Genomic DNA, 23835 nt, shown 5'->3' with positions numbered 1-23835 from the left:
AAAAATGAAGACTGTAGGCCCAGAACCTTCTTTAGCCAAAAGCATCTGCTAGAATAGCATAACATTGCTGTTTTCACAGGCTAGAGTATTCTGATTACTTTTGCTTTTGGCTGCCGATATTGGCTTTCCACTTAAAAGTGGTAATATAAAGCTTCCTTTTTAAAGATATTTATTTACATAAAAAATGAGCTGATTCTTTAAAAAGTATTGAAAAGATAACAACAGATACAGTCCAAAGATATAGCAAAAATTGACAGGGTATTCATGAAAATAACAGTTTGTGAAACACTGACTCAGGGGACCCAGACCTGCTGGTCTCACAGACTTCAGAATTTTGTAAACAAAAGGCATGGCTCCTACGGTTCAGCTGCTCTGAGGATTCGCCTTCAGTTTCCATCAGTCCTCATTGGAAGAGTATCCTTCATGGGCCTCTTACATTTCTACATGCCTTGCCTTTTGTTTCAGACTCGCACTGCAAGGATGTGTGTATGGTTAATATCCTTGGAAAATGTAATTTCTCTGCCCAGAATAAAGGGCAGGTTTGATAACAGACTTAGAGGAAAAAGATGTGCCTTGATTTGGAGCAAAGGACAGGCATGCCTACTGCCCATCACGAACAGGTTACCCCAGCCCGGGCTCCTCGCCTACTGTGCTGTGCTTAGTCGCTCATTTATGTCCAACTCTTTTCAACCCCATGGACTGTAGCCTGCCAGGCATCTCTGTCCATGGGGATTCTCTAGGCAAGAATACTGGAATGGGTTGCCATGCCCTCCTCCAGGGGATTTTCCCAACCTGGGGATTGAACCCAACCCAGGTCTCCCAGATTGCAGGCAGATTCTTTACTATCTGAGGCACCAGGAAAGCCCTTATCCCTTCTCCAGGGAATCTTCCTGAGTCAGGAATTGAACAGGGGTCTCCTGCATTGCAGGCAGATTCTTTACCAGCTAAGCTACCAGGGAAGTCCCCTCTCCTATTAATAGAATGTAAACCCTCCATGCACATGCTATCTGGCATATGCTATCTGGCATATGCTATCTGGCCCACTGTGCGCTGTGGAGACAAAGGCTGGCAGAACTGGCATGAAAACGCTGATGCTCTGGCTACTGTCTTGTAAGCAATGAACCATCCTTGGTCTCTTACACTCAGAGCAAACAGTGGCCGATTACTTTGTTAGCTACAAGTAGGACAGAATCACCACAGTTCTCGGAAGCCCTTACCTCGTTGTGGATTTCTTCTCCTTGTTTCAAAACCACTGACTCCAAGGATTTCAAAGAGATTTCACCGTTGTCGGCCTCATCACGGACATTCTGCAGGGCCACCTGGCAGCGCTGTAAGATGTATTCCAAGGTCCCTGTTGAGCACTGCAGAGACAGAACCAGCCACCGACATGATAAGCGAACTCCAAGTTTACCAATGCCTCCCTTCCTAGGATGTCTGTCCCCTTCCTGGGCATTTACCTGCTGCCCTCACAACTCAGCCTATACTTCTTAACCTGAGACTAACTACAGCAGCTTTCTCCTCGGGCTCTGCGCTCCCACCCTGGCCTCCCCTGGGCCACTCATGTTGCTGTTTTCTTATTTCATAGGCTTCATATCTCCAGAGAGTAGGCTTCTGGAGGCTAACGCCCTGTTTCCAAATGTATATACTCTACATATACCACAGCACCTAGAACTGACTCTTTTTGTTTGTTTTTGGCCCTGTAGTGAGGCATGTGGGATCTTAGTCCCCTGACCAGGGACAGAAGCTGTGCCCCCTGCAGTGGAAGCATGGAGTCTTAACCACTGGACCTCCAGGAAAGTCCCTGAGTCTTAATTTTATATATACATACATAAAACAAAAACTTAATAAGCACCTATTGGAAAGTGTTAGTCACTCAGTCGTGTCCGACTCTTTGCGACCCCATGGACTGTAGCCTACCAGGTTCCTCTGTCCATGGGATTTCCCAGGCAAAAATACTGGAGTGGGTTGCCAATCCCTTCTCCAGGAGACCTTCCTGACCCAGGGATCAAACCTGGGTCTACTGCATTACAGGCAGATTCTTTACCATCTGAGCCACCAGGGGATAGGCCCTAAGTACCTATTGGAGGAATAACTAATTAACCAAGAAGTCAAGGATGCTGACTTTATCTCAAGTGCCCTGCACCTAACAACGAGGGAAATAAAAAGGTAAACAGACAGTGGAACTGGTTCAAAAACACCCAAAATACAACAGCAACGGAGGGGAGAATGAAGCTATAAAGACAGAGCAAAGAATTCATTTTCCTTTTCGGCAAGAAAGTGTACACTAGGCAGTTGCAAGTCACTGGCAGAAGAGAATCCTCAAATTGTGGAGAATCTGTGACTCGTGCCCTCAAGGCATGTTCAAAGGCCTCACCTAGTACCTGGGCATGAGCAAAGGCACAGGTAATGCACCCATCCCTCTTTGATCTGTGGGAGCAAACAGAGGTCAAAGGGACAAACTCCTTTGAATGAGCATATGTCAGAAAAAAAAGAGGATGCAGGCGGAGTGTGCATCTGTTTGTTTTGATAATGACACGATTTCCTAGGATGATAAAAAGCAAGCTATAAATATCCTTTAGACCCAATGAAGGAAATGTCTTCCCAAAGTATTTTTATTTTATTATTTACAATTTAAACGAATCCCTTTGGAATAACCTTGAAGGCTAATCCCCTGGTACAAAAATTCTTTGCATGGTTACTGCCACTTTACACAATGTGACCTGGGCACGCCTGGGGGGAAAAAAACAACGAAGTTTCTGTGCCAAAACCAGAAGCTTGACTAATACGTATTTTAATATGATGATCCCAAAGTGCTGGGAATAGAAGGGCAGCAGCTCTAATGTGCTACAAAGAAAAAGCAAAAACTAGAATTAAATTACCACTCGCCTTTGTCCCACGGGCAACTCTACAACATTTTTTTTTTCATGACATTCTGTCTATAAACATATTCTGCCTGTACCTTTACTTTCCCAAGTATGGTGTAACCTCCATAAGAGGCAATTAATTAAAATGCCATCTTCTATAACAATTAAAAACAACACAGAACTTCCCATCAATAAGGGACCAGTTAAATGAACTCTGGTGAAGCCACACCTTGCTGCTACCAAAAAAAAAAAAAAAGAGGGGGTAGGAATGTATATACATTTTCTGGGTGATTAGAAGTCATCTGATATAAAGAGGCGGAGAAGGCAATGGCAACCCACTCCAGTACTCTTGCCTGGAAAATCCCATGGACGGAGGAGCCTGGTGGGCTGCAGTCCATGAGGTCGCTAAGAGTCAGACATGGCTGAGCGACTTCACTTTCACTTTTCACTTTCATGCACTGGAGAAGGAAATGGCAACCCACTCCAGTGTTCTTGCCTGGAGAATCCCAGGAACAGGGGAGCCTGGTGGGCTTCCGACTATGGGGTCACACAGGGTTGGACACGACTGAAACGACTTAGCAGCAGCAGCAGCAGCAGATATAAAGGGGAAGATGAACTCTAATCACCCAGAAGATGTATATATATTCCTAAAGAACCTCTAATCAGGACTAGTTTTTTTAGGTAACAGTTTTATTGAGATATATTAATAGCTCACATGTCATAAAATTTACCCACTTAAAGCATATAATTCAATGTTTTTTAGTATATTGAGTTGTATAACCATCACCTCAGTTAATTTTAGAGCATTTTAATCACTCCAAAAAAGAATCCCTGTCCATTTCAGCAGTCACGCCGTCTCATTTCTACCAGCCTTCCTAGCCCTAGGCAAGCACTAATCTACTTTCTGGGTCTATAGATTTGACTACTCTGTATATTTCGTATAAATGAAATCATACAATCTGTGGTCCTTTGTGACTGGCTTCTTTCACTCAGTCTCATTTTCAAGGTTCTCCCATGTTGAACATGTGTCGGTACCCCGTTCCTGTTCACTGTCAAATATCATCATCAAATCATTCAGCCATAGAGATATGCCACCTGTTTATCCATTCATCAGAGGATGAACCTTTGGGCTCTCCACTCTTTGGCTATTATGAATTAAGCTACTATGAACATTCACATACAAGTTTTCATTTCTCTTTCATTTCTCTCTTCCATACACCTAGGCATGGGAATTGCTGGACAATATGGTAATTCTGTATTAACCTTCTGAAGAAGTGCTAGACTGTTTTCCAAAATGGCTGCACCATTTCACATTCCCTCCAGCAATGTATGAAGGCTTCAATTTCTGCATATCCTCAGCAACACTTGTTACTGTGATTCTGATTACAGCTATTTTCTCATGTGTTTATGGGCATCTGTATATCTCCTTTGGAGATGTGTCTATTCAGATCCTTTACTTTTTTAAAAGATTGGATTCATGTCAAAGTATGGCAAAAGCCACCACAACATTATAAAGCAATTATCCTCCAATTAAAATTAATTAAAAAAATTTTTTTTAATTTTAAAAAAGGTTGGATTATTTATCTTTTCAATCACTGACTTGTAAGAAGTTCTTTACATATTCTAAAAATGTGCACCTTGTGAGATACATGACATATATATATATATTTATAATATATTTACAAATATTTTCTCCCATTCTTTGGGTTGTGTTTTTTACTTTCTTGATGGTAACCTTTGAAGCATCACAGTTTTAACTTTGATAAAGTCCAAATCATCTATATTTTCTTTGATAGCTTATGCTTTTGGTATCATAGCTTTCAAAAAAATTTCCTACTCTAAGAATCACATACAGATAAGTAATTATTTATCAAGGTTAACTAAAATAAAGCAAAACAAAAAGTGCAGAATAGTGTGCAGGCTACTAGTTATTTTTTTTTAAATTATCATTAAATACATATGTGTTTGCTTACATATTTATTAAATATCACTGAAAGGATAAAAAATATCTGATAATATCAGTTGCCTCTGGGGAAGAGGAGCTGGTTGGGGTGAGGAGAGACACATATCAACTGTACACGCTTAGATACTTTTTGAGTTTTGAACCATTTGAGTAACTACCTATTCAAAATATAATTTTACATAAAATTTAAATTTAGAAAAAACAGATATTCTGTGTTGAATCCCAAGAACATTCTATCACAACCAGTAAAAAAAAAAACCTAAAATCAAATAAAGATTGAGAGTCATCAGATATAATCTAATCACATTTTTGCAACCAAAAACTGAATCAAGTTCTTCTGAGTAACTAAAATGAATTTCAGAACATCATTTCTTTAAAACAATCTGCTTCCTACATATTGTGAATAGGCAGAAAAGAGCAAATCATTTTGTTTGGCACAGAAAAGAGGTCAAATTTTATACTTCATGAGGGAAAAGGTCATTTGTAGAACAAGCAAGGCTATAAAGTTGCATGGATTTTCTCCATATATATTTAAGGAAACAGCAATGTTAACTATAGTGATGGGGAAAAAAATCTTTTCCCTCTTCTGTTACTGAAAACAATAAGATGAATTTAAAAGTTTTAAATAAGATAAAAACATAATCCTGCCACCTTACCCTATTTTATTTTTATTGAGTGTGATTCTTCATCCACACATAGCTATAATCAATATATACTTAGCAATGTATATGCTGTTTTTCACTGTTTGTACATAAGTATTCCAAACTACCATTTGCAATGCTGCTCAATGAGGTGATGATATTAACAATTTAATTAGTGAGTCACATAATATAAAAGCGTTAAGGTTTTATCCAACTTTTCACTACTATTAATCATGCCAGGCAAATAGTTTTTTATATATACTTATTTTGAATTTTTTCCTAGGTTTGAGATCAAGGATATTATTCAATAGCTTTACCATACCATATAAATATTCATGGTGCTTTAGACATATCCCAATACAGCTTTCCAAAAAGTATGCCAATTAGAAAAACTAACAGAAGTGCATTAATGTACAGTTTCACTGTAACTTCACCAGCATTGAATATTATAATTTTTGACTTTTGATAGAAGTAAAAAGTTAACCTTAAAATGATCATTTTTTTTAAAAGACTACATTTAACTTTAAGATAATTTTTGAAGCCTGTATATACAGGATCATGCAAAACAGAGTGAGTGAACTTTTTCTTTAAAAAGGCCAGATAGTAGATATTTTAGGCTTGCAGGTCATAAGGTCTGTGTTCAACTACTCAGCTCTGCCATTGTAGCTCCAAAGCAGCCATAAACAATACATAAACATGGCTGGGTTCCAATAAAACTTTATTTACAAAAATAGCTGGTTGGCCCACAGACCATAGCGTGTGTTGACCATGATCTACAATATAGAAAGCAAGATAGTCACATCATTCACATTGTATATATCTAATCAGTAAAATATCATGCTGCTGCTGCTGCTAAGTCACTTCAGTCGTGTCCGACTCTGTGCGACCCCACAACAGCAGCCCACCAGGCTCCCCCGTCCCTGGGATTCTCCAGGCAAGAACACTGGAGTGGGTTGCCATTTCCTTCTCCAATGCATGAAAGTGAAAAGTGAAAGTGAAGTCGCTCAGTCGTGTCCAACTCTAGCAACCCCCTGGACTGCAGCCTACCAGGCTCCTCCATCCATGGAATTTAAAATATCATAAGCTTCAACTAAAGTAGAGATAAAAGATGCAGGTTTGGGATTATGTTTTTCTCCTAAGAGCATCACTGTATATCTCCATTTCTTTTTTTTCTTTTAATAAATAAATTAATGCTCAGAAATTTCCCTAAAAACTAGAAGACACAAATAAACAGCTATAACTAAACAGAGAAAGCTAAACCTCAGGATATTTTTATAGCACTGCCACGTTAGTAAAGTTGGTCATCTAGGAAAAAAGGAATTAAGACCAGAGGTGTCCTTTAAAAACGCAGTCTGAAGGGCTCCTTTTGGGAACTTCCGACTATGTATTTATTATAGGAGGTGGAGAAGGAAAGATGCCCTGATCTCTTACAAGTTTTAATCCCAAATTTCCATTTGTCTGCTGGACCTCTCCACTTGGCAGCTCTAACTCAGACTGTTTGAAAGTGAACTATATTCTTTCCCTAGTGTCTTAGAACTACCTGCTTACAGTAATGTCATTTCCAAATCACCCAGACTTGCAACCTCAGAGTCACCCGAGAGCCTGGCACATGACAAGCACACAGTAAAGAGGTAGTTGGTTAGTGTGTTCATTCATTCACTTGTTCATCCATTCATTCATTCGACCACTCATTCACTCTTACATTCCCTCCTCCACTGCATTCAGCTGCCAAGTCTGTCACTACATTTCCTACATTAGTCAAGGGAATTTCTTCTTTTCTCCTGTTGCCGCTACTTTAGTTCAGACTAACGGGTTTAATTGATGTCTTTATCATTTTCATCTTCCAAAAGATATCTCCAATATGTCAATACTGCAATAAATAAATCATTGATAACCCCCATCTACCAACTAATTTTGGAGTAGGAAATGGCAACCCACTCCAGTATTCTTGCCTGGAGAAGCCCATGGACAGAGAAGCCTGGCAGGCTATAGTCCATGGGGTCTCAAGAGTCAGACACGACTGAGCGACTTTCAGTTCACCAACCAATTTAAGTTTGTGAAAGTGAAAGTGTTAGTTGCTCAGTCAAGTCCGACTCTTTGTGACCCCATTGACTGTGGCCTGCAAGGCTTCTCTGTCCGTGGAATTCTCCAGGCAAGAATGCTGGAGTGGGTTGCCATTCCCTTTTCCAGGGGATCTTCCTGACTCAGGAATTGAACCTGGGTCTCCTGCATTGCAGGCAGATTCATTACTGTCTGAGCCACCAGGAAATCCCCTAATTTAAGTTTCAGTTCAGTTCAGTTCAGTCGCTCAGTCGTGTCTGACTCTTTGCGAGCCCATGAATTGTAGCATGCCAGGCCTCCCTGTCCATCACCAACTCCAAACACACCTAAAATCCAAGATCTTTCACAATCTGGTCCCATTCAGGAATCAGCCTTTATCTGCTAACACTCCTTTTCTGGCAATCCTTGGATTCAGTCAAAGTTGAGCCATTCAACATTCCCCTTGTATCCCCATCCCAAACCAATCACAATATTTGCACCTGAGTCCTCATCCCATTAGCTGACCTCAACTGTCCTAAAATTCCCTAATCCCTACACATTCAAGTCTTACACATCTACCTGTCAGGTCACTCATGAAGTCTTATTCTACTGTACTCTCTATTCTGTACTTACCTCCTCTTAGACGGGAAACATCTTAAAGATACCACACGTCAACTACTGCTATCCACAAGTGTCTAAAAGAATACCTTGAACACTGGAAAGTTCAACAGAAGTTTGTAGAATGGATGATAGAACTAAAATCACTTCCCTTCTTCTGAGTAGTAGCTTTCCGTCAATAGCAACTCTTCCAACTAAGATTTGTTGATGACATAAATTCTCTTGCTTTACCGTGTTCATTCCAGTGTATCAACGCAGACAGTATCGCCTTCCACACAGAGTTTTGGTTGTTCCTGTCTCCCACTAGCTTTTCATCAGGATAATTGAAAAAGGCAGTAATAGTAATAGTAGCAGTAATAGCAGTAGCAACAGTAGTAGTAGAGGTAGTAGCAATTTAATATATATGTATAGCAGCTAACATTCTTTGCAGGCATACTCTATCAGCCACTGTTAAAACACTTACACGTATTAACTCATTTAATCCTCATAAGAACACTCTGAATTAGATATGATTGTTATCCTTATCAAACACATTTTCCCAAACTTCTTATTCATCATTTTACACTAGCCCTCTCAGTACAGCACTAATCACCTTGTCCACTCTTCCAGATTGAATTAGGAAAGATGCAAAGATATGTGTAAGTAGCCACACACTCAAAAGAATTCTTGGGAAAGTTCTGACTAGAAAGACAGATGTCTATACCATCTTGTATTATACAAAAATGAAATCTTTTTTGCACAACACAAAGCACGTGTAAGAGGCTCGATAACTGCTTGCTCACTTCTTTTTGCCTTCCTTCACTCCTCCCTTTCACCTTCCTTCCTCTTCCCTCCTTCCTTTTGCCCCTTGCCTCCTCCCTCCCTTCCTTCCTTTCTTCTTTTCTAATAGAACTTACTTTAGGTCTCTAAGATAAATTATTTGTGTTTTTATCTATTTAATATTTGCCTCTCAAACTGAAAAGCTAGTTCAGCAAAACTAGTGGGCATACCCGTCAAGCTGATGGCTCTCTCTCTCTCTCAAGGCTTTAGTGCTGCCGGACACAGAACAGGCCCTCGAATATTTAGATGAATGATTGAATGCAAGAAACAAGAAAGGGAGATAAGGAGAAAGTGGGGAGGAGGGAATGCTTGATGGGCTTGCTGGCATCTTGACTTAGACACATGCCATCTCAGCCACTGAGCAGCTTGACCAGTCTACCAGGAAAGCTGCTTAATTACCAGCACACATGACATTGTGTTATAGACTCTATAGTATCAGGACTAGAAAGGTTGTGTGTTTGTGTTTCCCTAACACTTTATTTTATCCCTTCTGCCCAACTTTCTCACACTGGTCCCCCTGTAGTATGGTGAAAAGTCAAGCTATAAAAGCAAAGCACAGATAACAAGTTTGGATATGAGGTCAACTTGTAATCCTTTTCATGATCGTTCTCCCTGCTCTCTACAACTCTTCCTAAGCAAGCACACACAACACCCCAGGATGACTACTAAGGGCTTCTTCCCTCATCTCTTAACTTTCTATTCTGAACTAGTCTAATCAGCTGACTATCAGCCACTGCAAGTGGTGGCAGAATTCAGCAATCCAGCCTGGGTTAGGAACCTGACTGGGGAGTTCAGAAATTCCCTGGCACCACTCTAACTGTCTCTTTAATTTACATTCACATGCCCAGAAGCCTGACCCAAAGTTAATGGGAATGTAAATTCTCAACCCTCTGAGCCCAGTTACAACTAACACATGCACAAGCACACAGATCTACCCAATTTCGTTCCAGTCACACCTTGACCTTGACCTTGACAGGTACCAACACTTTAGAAAATCTCCAACCAGCAACATCTGCCAAGGTCCCCTCTTGCAGGCACCTTTTCCAAGAAACACAACTCGGAGGAAGCAAAACAGACTTAGCCCAGGCTGTGAAGACACTTTTTACAATTACCTTTAGGAACAGGCTTTAGGAACAGGCTGTCTGGTCAGCCGAAAGCCCTCTTTGCCCATGTGTCTGTAGACAAAGTCCAGGAGATAACCATAATGCTTCTGCCCCTAGCCAAGCACTTGTTTCCCCACATGCTGTTATCCACAGAATAGTAAAATATAGATATATAGGGGGTGCTAGATCCTAGTAGAAGACAAGAATTCAATCTAAAAAGTTGATCCAGCACAACTCAAAGCTCAAAAAGCAAGTAAACAGAGGCTAAAGTCTAGTTAGATGGAAGCAATTTTCCTATCAAATAGTCTTCCAAAGTTCTATGATAAATTGCTCATGCAACCACTTCTGTCACATCCAATTAAGTTTGAGTCACATTTTTATTTACACTTACCTCTGCCACTCGGTGGGTGGAACTAAACCGAGGTGGTAAACCAGCCAAAACACAGTGTTGGTGGGTGGCATTGAGATCATCTGCAGGAAAAATACCAAAAATTAAAGGAAAAAAAGCATCCAACACACCACTTATCAGTCACTAAATAGTATTTAAATTACAAAGTAAACAGTAAATCCATCATTCAAGAAGAATGACAAGAACCAAAAATATAACAATTACTTTGTATAATCTAAACTATTTTTTGCAAGTAGGATGACTTTATATAGAGAGATAAATAGATATAGATAGATATATATATATCGGAGAAGGCGATGGCATCCCACTCCAGTACTCTTGCCTGGAAAATCCCATGGACGGAGGAGCCTGGTAGGCTGCAGTCCATGGGGTCGCTAAGAGTCAGACACGACTGAGCGACTTCACTTTCACTTTTCACTTTCATGCACTGGAGAAGGAAATGGCAACCCACTCCAGCGTTCTTGCCTGGAGAATCCCAGGGACGGGGAAGCCTGGTGGGCTGCCGTCTATGGGATCACACAGAGTCAGATACGACTGAAGCGACTTAGCAGCAGCAGCAGCAGCAGATATCCATATATGTGTGCATATATATATATATACAGTCATATGGTATAAAACCATTGTGGTGTAAAGCCATCAAAAACCATGACACTTTCAATAGAGAAAGGGGATGTGATTAATAATTACTTGAGGACAGCAGGCGTAAACCAGCACTGTACTTAGCCAACAGGCTATATGGTCACCCTACTTACCTGTAGTCTTATGATACCCACTCACCACTATTTATGGGTTGAACTTCTCTTTTTCATTATACATCTAATTCTACTCATGCTTTATGAATAAGCCAAAATTCTTTCGTATTCTTTGGAATTGAACATCTTTCATCTGAAAATCTGCCTCCTGCCCTCCCCAATCAAAGTATCAATTTTGTCCTAACAATTTTCCAGGCAGCAAACCAACCAACTCAGCACGTTGCAATGCTTTGGCTCTCAGAACAGAATTCAAGCCTACAGATTCATGACCCAAGAATGGAGTAGGTGGTGAATTCATCAGCTAAAGAATATGCCTGGAACCACATGCAATTGGAGAAAAATCAATGGCCAAGTTCTTGTGTATTCTATGAAATGATGCCACATGTGAGGCAAAAATCTGTATCACCTCCGCTTAGAGCATTGCTTCTATTCCTCTGTTAATAAGAAGAGAACCAGACTGTCCCTGGCAACACATGACTTCCTACATAAGCAACAAAGACTTCTTAGGAAGATACCAAGAAAGACAATGATTTAAATTAGGAGGCAAAGACCAACTACATGTCAGCAAAAACAACCTATAAAATTTCCTCTCAACATAAGAGAGGAAACACAAAATGCCAATTGCAGGACATTTGTTTATGGACCTTAGGGAGTAGCCATGACAAGGATGGGCTTCCCAGGTGGCAAAGAATTCATCAACCAACGCAGGAGACACAGGCAATACAGGCTCAATCCCTGGGTGGGGAAGATCCTCTGGAGGAGGAAATGGAACCCACTCCAGTATTCTTGCCTGGAAAACCCCATGGACAGAGGAGCCTGGCGGGCTACAGTCCATGGGGTTGCAAAGAGTCAGACACAACTAAGTGATGAGCACTGAGAATGATGACAAGGTTGACCTTCTTGCCTTATACAACTATAAAACACAGGAAGACAGAGCATGACATAACCCCAAATACAAGAGAAATTAAATAGGTGAGTCCTACAATTGCCTGGCTTTCCAGCTGGAAACAGTTTCAGAGCCACAGAGTAGGGAGGGAGAAGTCAGAATTCTGAGTGTTCAGCTTTCCTTCCTGCTGAGTTGTGAAGACAAAGAGTAGGAAGACCAGGGAGCAGAGATCTGTAAGGCAGAATACTGCAATAGAAGAACTTGCACAGGGAGAGATCAAGGAGACATCTGCAGAAGGGTTCCTTCCAGTCTTTGACTCCACACTAAACTGTGCATATGTGAATGAAAACTTGCTTCAGGCAGGAAAAGAAGCTCCAGAAAGCTGTAGGAAAAGAAGCTCCAGAAACCTCAGGCTCACATTAGGCCAGGAACACCGTGTTCTCAGCGGCCAGAATGGCTCCTACTATCTGAGACAATAATAGAGTCTTTGTGTTTGTGTCCTCAGTCGCTCAGTCATGACCAACTCTTCACGACCCCATGGACTGTAGCCCACCAGGCTCCTCTGTCCATGGGATTCTCCAGGCAAGATACTAGAGCAGGCTGCCACTTCCTCCTCCAGGGGATCTTTCCAACCCAGGGAACTAACCGGTGTCTCTTGCATCTTCTGTATTTGCAGGTGGATTCTTTACCACTGCGCTGCCTGGCAAGGCCCAGATAAGAGTCTTTACAAAAGCATAATCTTAGTAGTAAGGTTAAACAAGTCCTATATGAAAGACTGCCCAAGATCCACCTAAAAGCTTAAAAGCAAGCCTCAAAAGAATCCAACTTATTCCAAATAATTTAATTACTCACTAGAGCAAAGTCCAACACTACTTAAAAGAGTATAACAAAATCAGACACCAATAAATAAAATTGGCCATAACCAGCATTCACCCAAAAAGTTACACAGAGAAATAAAAGATATATGATACAATAGATAACTAATGAGAACCTACCATACAGCATAAGGAATTCTACTCAATGCTTTGTGGTGACCTAAATGGGAAAGGAATATATATATATATATAACTGATAAACTGATTCACTTTGCTGTACAGTAGAAACTAACATATTGTAAAGCAATTATCCTCCAATTTAAAAAATTAAAATTAAATTAAAAAAAATTTTTTTAAGTGTGGCTTAAGGCCTGAAGACGACTGGATGACACTTCTCTCTTCAATTTGCCCTCTGAGGATTTCAGTTAAGGACACACCTGAGAATTTCTAGTTGATCTGAACTATTTTGTCTGAAGGGGGATTCAAAGCCGAACAAAAACAAAAAGCAGGGGTTGCAGGAGTTTCCCCAGGCCAGATGCCCATAAAGGACTGAAACAATTTCTAAGAAATATATAGATGCCATTCTCACCTATCCAAATAAAAGCCTCATTGCTCCCCAGCTATTAACAGTGGGCTCTAAAGATATCCCAAGGAGGGAGAAAATCATCTTAATGGACAGATTTCTTAAGAGCTTTTGTTCCACTGAGGGGCAACTCAAAGGCACTTAAAACGGCAGGCCAAGTGGCAAACACAACATTAGAAGTAATAGTCCGGGGTGTGTACCTTTATTTAAATCCTTGGCAACTCTCTAATCAAACAACTCTTTTGAAATTGCTCCCAAATGTCTCTCGTCCTTTATGACTTTTAGAAAGAACCCTGTATTTTCACTGTAGGACTTCTAATTTGTCTAAAACTCTAAATCTATGAACGTGGTTCAAACCTCATGGATTGTACATCTCAAAGGATGTACTAAAGATGCCCCTAGCTTTAAAGACAAATCCTAATAATTTTTAGAAAGAAAACATTAAAGAATGCCTATTTGCCAGAGTTATCTCAGAAAACAGCTAAAAAACTGACTATACTCAGGAGCAATCAGAGTTTGTAGAATTTATTCAACAAAACAAATGGACAAAGAGCTCTCACTCTTTGCAGGCTAAATGCTGCGTGCTCTATCAGTGGAAGGAGAGAACGCTGGACATTCACTGTAGCATGAAATCTCATCTCATATAAGAGACCACAGATGCAAAGGCATAATTCACGCTAGGGTGATCAGTTCATGCCCAGTACTTTCCTGGCTTTAATACGGAAGTCCCGAATCCTGAGATCCTCTCCCCCAACCCAGACAAACTGGGACAGCTGGTCACCCTAAATTTAACCCAGCCCTTATTTTCTTGGTTTTGCTGTCCAGTGTTTCACCAGGGGCTATTGCGTCCCCAAATTTCTTAAAGTAACAATCAGGAGCTTTGCTAAAGGCACTCCAGAGCTAAATAAGCCCAATACTGAAATCCAATCTTCCCAGTTTCACACAATCACTGAAGCTTTTCATTCTTACTCACCTGTCCATTCTCATCCCTCAATCTTAATATTTATGACCTTATTTTTCCTAGATATGGGGACATCCATGACTGAGAACATTTTCAGAATTTAATAGCCAATGAAAGGGGGGGAGGGGAGTATTCCTGATGAGACCACAGTAGAGACCCAGACCTCTACCTACCCCATTCCTAGATTCTCAATGAGACGATCAAAGAAATATCAAAAGAATGAAGACTCCTTTCAGTGCTCAATACCAGGGAAAGGTGCTCAATATGCCAGAAATTACAAGCAACTCTGCTGGATACAGTATAAGAGGAATGAGATTAAAGAAAGGTAGCACTATACTATAAATCAATTATACTTCAATTAGGAAAAAATACCAGGACTTCCCTGGCAGGCCAGTGGTTAAGATCTCCCCTTCCAAGGCAGGGGGTAAGGGTTCGATCCCCAGTCCAAAAGCTGCCCGTGTTTGCTCATACTGTGAGCATCCATACCACCCAAAGACAAAAACAAGTTATTCAGGCAGGGCACTCCAGTTTATCAAGTCTCTCATTTGACCCTGCAAAGATGCATTTTCTTCCTTCAAGTAAAGTATTTAGCCAGGAACCGGTACTAAGTTTTCATAGAACCAGTCTTAATACCAAGTTGCCTCTTAGCTGGTGCTAGTCTTCTTTCTATAAGGAAAAACAGGCAAGGAAAAAATTACTAAACTCGGGTAAAATTACTATATGTTCTAAGGAAAGGAACCAGTTTGACAGAAACTGCCTCTTCTGAAAAAGTGTTACTCAAATGGTCAGAAAAAAATTTTCATAAAAGTCTCAATTTTTCAAGAAGCCGCTTGACTCAAGAAGGCACTGCACCTGTAACAATGGGGCAAAGTAATCATGAAGATGGAACAACATGAGATCAGGAAAGGCTGTTTGGAGCTGACTGTTTTTTTAGTAAGTATAGCTTCATTTAAAACAGTAGGAGCCTGACTACACAACAGAATGCATGCTGTAGAAAAACCAGATCACCCAAGTGAATGGGAACTCAAGAAATTCTCCCAGAACTCAGACGGAAAACAAAAATTAGTGACAGAAAAAGATAAGAGATGAGGGGCAGATTAAGCCAAAAGAGACAGAACAGGAATCTTAGAAAGCAGAGAACAGAGCAATGAAAGAATAATCAAAGAAATAACAGAAGAATATTTTCCGAAGTTGTAAAAAGGCCTGAGTCTGTTCTACAAAATGGTTAACCAAGTGCATAAACATTTTCCGTTCAAAAATTAAATATAAAATACGAAAAATGTCCAAAGAAAAAGCACAACTTGCTATAATAGGATCAAAATGGAGATGATTTCAGGTATCTCCTTAACACCAAATATTAGAGGTCAAGGGAACAATATCTATAGAGCTTTAAGGTGGAAACCTCCTTACTCAAGATTCCGATAGCCATTAAAGGAGATATGAATACATGTAGGTATAGTAAGTCACACTCAAATAATGCAAAGACTCAGAAAACACACTACCACCATTTCCCTATCATTAGCCTTCATTAAACAGTTAGAACCTATACTTTAGCTGACAAGATGGCAATCAAAATAATTAAAACCACAATATAAAAAGACTAGCAGGGAACATACAAGTTGTTAAATAATTTTAATACGGCTATTTAATTCAATGCTAGTACAATTAATGAGCTTCCATGGTGGTTCAATGGTAAAGAATCTGCCTGCCAATGTAGGAGACCCCAGTTCAATCCCTGGGTTGGGAAGATTCCCTGGAGAAGGGAATGGCAACCCATTCAGGTATTCCTGCCTGGAAAACCCCATGGACAGAGGAGTCTGGTGGACTACAGTTCATGGGGTCACAAAGAGTTGGACATGACTTAGTGACTAAATAACAACATAATTAATAATAAATGAAAGTAAGTACACTTCATCTAAAAAATTTTCTATATTAAAATTTATTTTAGGGACTTCCCTGGTAGGCCAGTGGTTAAGACCTTAGGCTTCCAATGCAAGGGGCATGGGTTTGATCCCTGGTTCAGGAACTAAGATCCCACATGCTGTGCTGCTGCTGCTGCTAAGTCGCTTCAGTTGTGTCCGACTCTATGCAACCCCATAGACAGCAGCCCACCAGGCTCCCCCGTCCCTGGGATTCTCCAGGCAAGAACACTGGAGTGGGTTGCCATTTCCTTCTCCAATGCATAAAAGTGAAAAGTGAAAGTGAAGTCGCTCAGTCGTGTCCGACTCTTCTCAACCCTGTGGACTGCAGCCTACCAGGCTCCTCCGTCCACGGGATTTTCCAGGCAAGAGTACTGCAGTGGGGTGCCATTGCCGTCTCCAACATGCTGTGCAGCAGGGTCAAAAATTTAAAAAAAAAAAAAAAAAATTTTTAAAAATTGTTTAAAAAAATCTAAGTCAAAAATTTTAAAGAGTATTTTTTTTTTAATGCCCAGTAAAAGAACAGAAGAGCTGAATAAAGTAAGCATCAAGATGCATGTCAATAACATGTCAACAGAAAAATGGGCAAAAGATGATCAGCTAATAAATAGTAGTAGAAAGAAGAATACAAATGGCCATGAAACACAGAAAGTGTTCAACATCATCAACAAGTAAGTGTACTTTAAAACAACAGCATGTTATTTTCACTCATTAAATTGGGGAAAACATTTTTAAATTGTAATGCCTGGTGTTGCCTAGGGTGCAATAAGGTAGGTTGGTAAAAGGAACTGATAAACACATTTCATACACTGTAGGTAGGAAGGCAAACTGAGAACATTCTGAAGAACAGTCTAATCATACAATATGTACAGTCTTTACATATCAACACTCTCATCCATACTCAGGTGGCTCACTTCTAGTAACTCTTCCTAGAGAAATAACTATAGGTGCAGACAAAGATTAGGTACAAAGATGTTCACCAGAGAGATATATTTGATACCAAGGCACTGGTAATAAATGGCATGACAAAAGTAGAGGACTCCTATTTAAGCCATTTTTTAAAAATCACATTTTCGAGGAACATTTAATAAGGAAAAATATTCAGGATATACAAGTACTGGAGAAAAAAGACATAAAACTATTGGGAAAAAAACAAAATATAAAACATTATTGTTGCTGTTGCTGTTGCTCAGTTGCTCAGTTGTGTTCGACTCTGTGACCCCATGGACTGTAGCACACCAGGCTTCCCTGTCCTTCACTATCTCCTGGAGTTTGCTCAAACCCATGTCCATTGAGTTGGTAATACAATCCAACCATCTCATCCTCTGTTGTTCCCTTCTCCTCTTGCCTTCAATCGTTCCTAGCATCAGGATCTTTCCCAATGAGTCAGCTCTTCACATCAGGTGGCTAAAGCATTAGAGCGTCAGCTTCAGCATCAGTCCTTCCAATGAATATTCAAGCTTGATTTCCTTTAGGATTGACTGGTTGGATCTCCTTGCAGTCCAAAGAACTCTCAAGTGTCTTTGCTAGCATCTCAAATCGAAGGCATCAATTATTCAACACTCAGCCTTCTTTATGGTCCAACTCTCACAGCCATACATGACTACTGGAAAAACTTTAGCTTTGACAATGTTCACCTTTGCCGGCAAAGTGATGTCTCTGCTTTTTAATACACTGTCTAGGTTTGTCATAGCTTTCCTTCCAAGGAGCAAGCGTCTTTTAATTTCATGGCTGCAGTCACCATCTGCAGTGATTTTGGAGCCCAAGAAAATAAAGAGTGTTGCTGTTTCCATTGTTTCCCATCTATTTGCCATGAAGTGATGGGACTGGATGCCATGATCTGTTTTTTGAATGCTGAGTTTTAAGCCAGCTTTTTCACTCTCCTCTTTCACCTTTATCAAGAAGCTCTTATGTTCCACTTTGCTCTCTGCCATTAGAGTGGTATCATCTGCATATCTGAGATTGTTGATATTTCTCCCAGCAATCTTGATTCCAGCTTGTGATTCATTCAGCCTGGCATTTCACATGATGTACTCTGCATATAAGTTAAATAAGGAAGGTGACAATATACAGGCTTGATGCACACCTTTCTCAATTTTGAACCAGTCTGGTGTTCCATGTCCGGTTCTAACTGTTGCTTCTTGACTTGCATACAGGATTCTCAGGAGACAGGTAAGGTGGCCTGGTATTCCCAAACATATCTAATATATTAATTTTCTAAACATTATATCTAATGATATTAATATCATATTAACATTATATCTAATACCATATAATCTGATATTAATTTTCCCATATTTGGGAAAACATATTTTCCCAGGTATAGGAAAAAAATGTTAGAAGGAATCACATCAAATAGTTATGAATGTTGCTATCTCTGTGTGGTCATATTATGTGATGTATTTTTGTTATCCAATTTACACTTTCTTATAGTTTACAAATTCTTTACAGTGAGCATCAATTCTAATATTTCATTTTTAGCATCTCTGAATTTACAGCACATCTTAAAATTGATTGTTTTGGGGGGAGTTGGTTTTTTATTTTATTTATATATTTAAATTTGGCTGGGTGGGTCTTCATCGCTGCACACAGGCTTTCTCTCATTGTGGTGGCTTCTCTGTTGCAGAGCACGGACTCCAGGGTGCAGATTTAAGTAGCTTCAGCTCACGGATTTAGTAGTTGTGGCTCACGGGCTCTAGAGCGCAGGCTTCGTAGTTGTGGCACAGGGGCTTAGGTGCCCTGCAGAATGTGGGATTTTCCTGGACCAGGGGTGGAACCCATGTCCCCGGCACTGGCAGGTGGATCCTTAACCATGGGACCACCAGAGAAGTCCTTCACAGCATCTTTGACTGGATAGCATACATTATTACTTTTGTACTTAACAATAAAACATAAAACAGTAAGTATGATGATTTTTTTAAATGCAAAAGGGAATGCTCAATGAAGAGGTCCTCAGAAAAGAGATATTCATTCCCCAAACAGAAATGAAAGAACACTGAAATCAGTAAGGGCAATAAGAGCTTTGGTTCGTTTTATACATCTTTTGCAGTATAATTTTCCAGGGGACTGAAAACTCTTTTATAGAAACAAGTACAGAGGTGAAGATGACCTCAGGGTACACACCTTTCTCCCTCTTTGTTTTCTGAGATTAACTTTTATGGAATGCTTATTTTATTGTTGGGCTGAGAAGAGAATACATTCTTGAGGTTAATCATTCATTCTTGATTTCTAAATCAGCAAAAGGAACTTTAATCCCACTTTAGGAAGGGCTGCCTTTTCTCATCCTGGTAGCAACTCTTCCCATGAAACAGAAGGGCAGAGGGGTCATGGAAATGGAGAGATGAGAAGGTTAGGTTAACAGAAAACTTGAATGAAGTCTCTTCTCTTCCCACTTTGTATATACAAAGCCACGGCTCCAGTGAACTCCAGGCCCCAGAACTTCCAAGTAAAGCTAATGAATGAAACTGTAGTAGCCACTTAAACTTTTCAGTTCTGTTCCTTCAAATGCCTTTTGACTACTTTCTTTAGTCACTCCTATTTCAATATCTGATTTTCCATTGGCAATTGAAGATAGTTTTTTTTTTAAAAAAAAAAGCAAAAGTGTTAGTTGCTCAGTCATGTCCAGCTCTTTGTGACTCCATGGACTACCAGGCTCTTCTGTCCATGTAATTCTCCAGGCAAGAATGCTGGAGTGGGTTGCCATTCCCTTCTCCAGGGCATCTTCCTAACCCAGGGATTGAACCCTGGTCTCCTGCATTGCAGGCAGATTCTTTACCATCTGAGCCCCAACAGAAGCCCAAGATAAGGTTTCTGGCTAATACTTAGGGAGGAAATAAGGCTGTTCTCTCCAGATACTCGGCAAGTTCCTATTCTGTACAAGGCACTAAGTGCTGTGTACAGTACAAAAATACATTTAATAGTGGCTCTGAAAAACCTTAGCTCTAACAGGTGAGATAAGACTTCTGTATCAATTGCTACAGTCTGGAGGGGAAAGAGAGTTATGGCAACCACACCGAATGGCTGGTGTCACTGCCACTGTGGCTATGAAATTTTTTTAATAGGTGAGTTATACGTGTACCTAGAATGAAGGAGAAAATATAACAAGGTGGAGGGGACAATATGAAATGTAAGGGGAAAGAGTTATGCCAGGATCAGTTTTAGGACAAAGTCACTATAATGAACTAAGGATGATAATTTATACCTTTTTAAAATTTGTAGGAAATTTCCTGGCACTTTTGATGCTGCGGCCAGAAATCGTTGGAGAACTAAAATCCTGAAAGCCTCAAACTGTGACCAAAAAAAAAAAGTTGAAATGTTTACTGGGCCTAGAAGAATTATTCCACAGAGACAGTTTAACGGGGTATAGTGCTACCACAACAGTGGCGGTAGCTTCGTCGCTAAATCATGTCCAACTCTTGCAACCCCAGGGACTGGAGCCTGCCAGGCTCCTCTGTCCATGGGATTCTCTAGGCAAGAACGCTGAAGAGGGTTGCCATTTCCTTCTCCAGGACATCTTCCCCATCCAGGGATCGAACTTGTGTCTCTTTCGTCTCCTGCACTGCAGGCGGATTCTTTACCACTGAGCCACCAAAGGAAGCCCAATGAGGACATAATCTGCTTGAAATCTGCTGCAGGAACTGACTGATTCAAGAAAGTCAGATTCATTCCTGGTCGAGTCCTGAGCTCAGTCAACAAAAATCAATTAAATAAATATATATTTTTTTAAGGTTTCATTCATGGTCATTCTCCCACTGTTTTTACAGAAGGAGCAAAGAGCATACACAGTATATGCAAGCAAATTAAAAGCCTGAAAAATTCCTTCCCATAGCCTGTACTTTTATGAATGATGCTGTAGAGATACACAATAGCCAAAGAGGGCATAGTAAGACTGCCAGCCAGGGACTTCCCTGGTGGTCCAGTAGTTAAGAATGCACCTTCCAATGCAGGAAACTCCATTCGATCGCTGGCTAGGGAACTAAGATCTCACATGCTGTGGGGCAACGAAGCCCAAGCTCCACAACCAGAGAGCCAACGCTGTAATGAAGAGCCAGCAAGGCAATGAAAGATTCCACATGTTGCAATTGAAACCCGACAGAGCCAAAAGTAAATAAATAAATATTTAAAAAGAGACAGAGGGAGAGACTGCCACTCAATGGGGAACACTCCACCTACCCAACCTGTATGGAGAATTATCTCAATACCACATGACTGATTAAATGAACCATAAGAGATTAAAAGGTCTTCATAATTCATAGTAATATATTCATCCTCAGCTTAAAAAAAAAAACACACATAGGCACTTTTTTTTTTAACCTTTGATGGTGTTCTTATTAAAAAAAAGTGAAAGAGAATGTACAAATTGATCCAGACACTGTGTCATTTGGAAAATTCTATGATGCCACATCGTTATCTGGATTAGTTATGAGGAAGTAAAGCATGGGTCACTGAAGGAATCGACTGTCATGGAAGATTCTAAAAGCTGTCTCTAGAGATCCCAGAATATAAGATGAATGGCCATCTGTTTTGGCAGGGGTTTTCAAAACCTTTTCGAGCCAGGAGCTTTTAAGGATAGAATAAATATTTCCTTTTGCCTATACTGCCATGAATGAAGAGGAATTTCACTCATTGATTCAATATTTATTAAAGCACCTACCATGTTCAGAGTACTGTGGTAGGTCCTGGAGAGGGTACACATTTTGGGGAATTTAAAATATAGTAGTCAGAAGGCATTCTTAGAAAATTCCAGAAAACGAACGAAGACACAGGATCTGAGTGACAACGGAATTCTCCTAGGAGTGCAATGAGAAGCAATCTCAGTAAAACTGTGTCAGGTGGGTTTGAAGAAGGCAGTGTTTATCAAAACATTAAATAAGTCGTATGATGCAATATCTAATAGCATCGAGCCAGCACCATAGCATGATTCTCCAGTCAGTAAAGACAGAGAGGCAGTGATGAGCTCCAGGGGGACAGGGAGAACTAAGCAACAAGAAAGCCACGGCTCAAACACAAAACCACCTCAATAATGCAGCACAAGCCTGAGCTTTTGGTGAGGTCTGAAATCGTGACCTGACATTTGCACATGTTCTTTCAACTGATGTAAGTTTAGTGATTACAGTGGATGAGATCTTCTATGCAGGAGTCCAGTCACTCCATTTGGTTCTACAATTAATAACACACACGTAAGCACTGTTAATACACATTGTACACTGTCAACATACAGAGAAGGCATGGTCCCCTTAGCAAGACTACAGATGAGCCTGTAAGCATTATACAGCTCAAAACTCTGACAGCAATGACATGGCTGCAATACCAGAAGTCAACAGAGAGCATCGAGGTCTTGGTATAAAGTTGATCAATTAAGAGAAAAAAAAACCTTAAAAATAAACATAAAGTGACAAAAGTTAGGAAGAGTGAGAGTGTGAGAAAGCCAATTCCACATTTTTCTTCATGAAAGACTGACAGGCCTTAAAGTTGTTACATAAAAAAACTGAAGTATTAAGGATATTTTAACAGTTAAGCAGGAAAGAATCGCCTAAGGAATAAAATGTGAATACAGTGAAAAGTAGTTACATCTAAGAAATGGAACTTGGGGGTAGGTGGCAAAGTTTTCCCCTTTCCATTTTATTTATTTATTTATTTTTCCCCTTTCTATTTTAGATCAACCTCCACTGTTTAAAATTTTATTTCCTAGTACATATATTATTTTTATTATAATACCAACAATAATATAGATGAGGTACTGACATGAAAAAAATCTCCAGGACATATTACTAAGTTAAAAAAACTAAGTAGTATACACACACACACACACACACACACATGTACCTACTAACACACAGTAAGTCCCCTACGTACAAATGAGTTTTGTTCTGAGAGTACAATCTGAAGGCCAATTAGTTCCTAAGTCCAACAAAGCCTAGGTACTCAACTAACACAATACAGTACTGTCCCATTTGTGTTTTTTAAAAAAGCAGCCGTAACATAAATGTATCTACATAACTATTTATGTTAATGCTTATAAAAGGAACAGACAGAAGATAAAAGAGTACCTCCACATGTTATTCTACGCACTTCCATATTATCTGAATCCTTAACAGTGAGAATATATGTGTATTCATCTATTAGTTGGTCAACTAATATTCTTTTTCCACACTTTTAAAGAAAAAGATTCCACAACGATATAATTAGGAGAGCTAGCATAGTTCCACAGAAGAAAGAATAGGTTTGGTCTCAGAAAAATCTGGACTTAAACGTAAGCTTCACTAGATATGTCACCTTGAGCAAGTGATTTTACCTCTCTGAGCTTCAATTTCCTTTTTAAAATGGGGTTTTATGGAGCTTTATGAAGATACAATTCACATACCTGCTTCCTGGTGCTGATGGCTCAGGCAGTAAAGAATCCGCCTGCAACGCAGGAGACCTGGGTTAGATCCCTGGGTTGGGAAGATCCCCTGGAGCAGAA

At 40.0% G+C, this 23835-nt stretch overlaps 1 protein-coding gene across 8 annotated transcripts in view; it reads right to left on the bottom strand.

The window, feature by feature from the left end:
- FTO (FTO alpha-ketoglutarate dependent dioxygenase) overlaps positions 1-23835 on the bottom strand; it is a 422823-nt gene that overhangs the window by 246128 nt on the left and 152860 nt on the right. For all 8 annotated transcript variants that reach the window (XR_008704362.1, XM_055553633.1, XM_055553636.1 and 5 more), the window contains exons 5-6: positions 10440-10519; positions 1218-1361 (exon numbers count right to left, since the gene is read on the bottom strand). Coding sequence is in view for 7 of the 8 variants with exons in the window: in XM_055553633.1 (XP_055409608.1) it covers positions 1218-1361; positions 10440-10519 (224 nt within the window). In the remaining variant the exon portion in view is untranslated. The remainder of the gene's footprint in view (positions 1-1217; positions 1362-10439; positions 10520-23835) is intronic.

Source organism: Bubalus kerabau, chromosome 17, assembly GCF_029407905.1.
Source record: "Bubalus kerabau isolate K-KA32 ecotype Philippines breed swamp buffalo chromosome 17, PCC_UOA_SB_1v2, whole genome shotgun sequence".
Lineage (NCBI taxonomy): Eukaryota > Metazoa > Chordata > Mammalia > Artiodactyla > Bovidae > Bubalus > Bubalus kerabau.
This window is presented reverse-complemented; position numbering and strand designations above follow the sequence as displayed.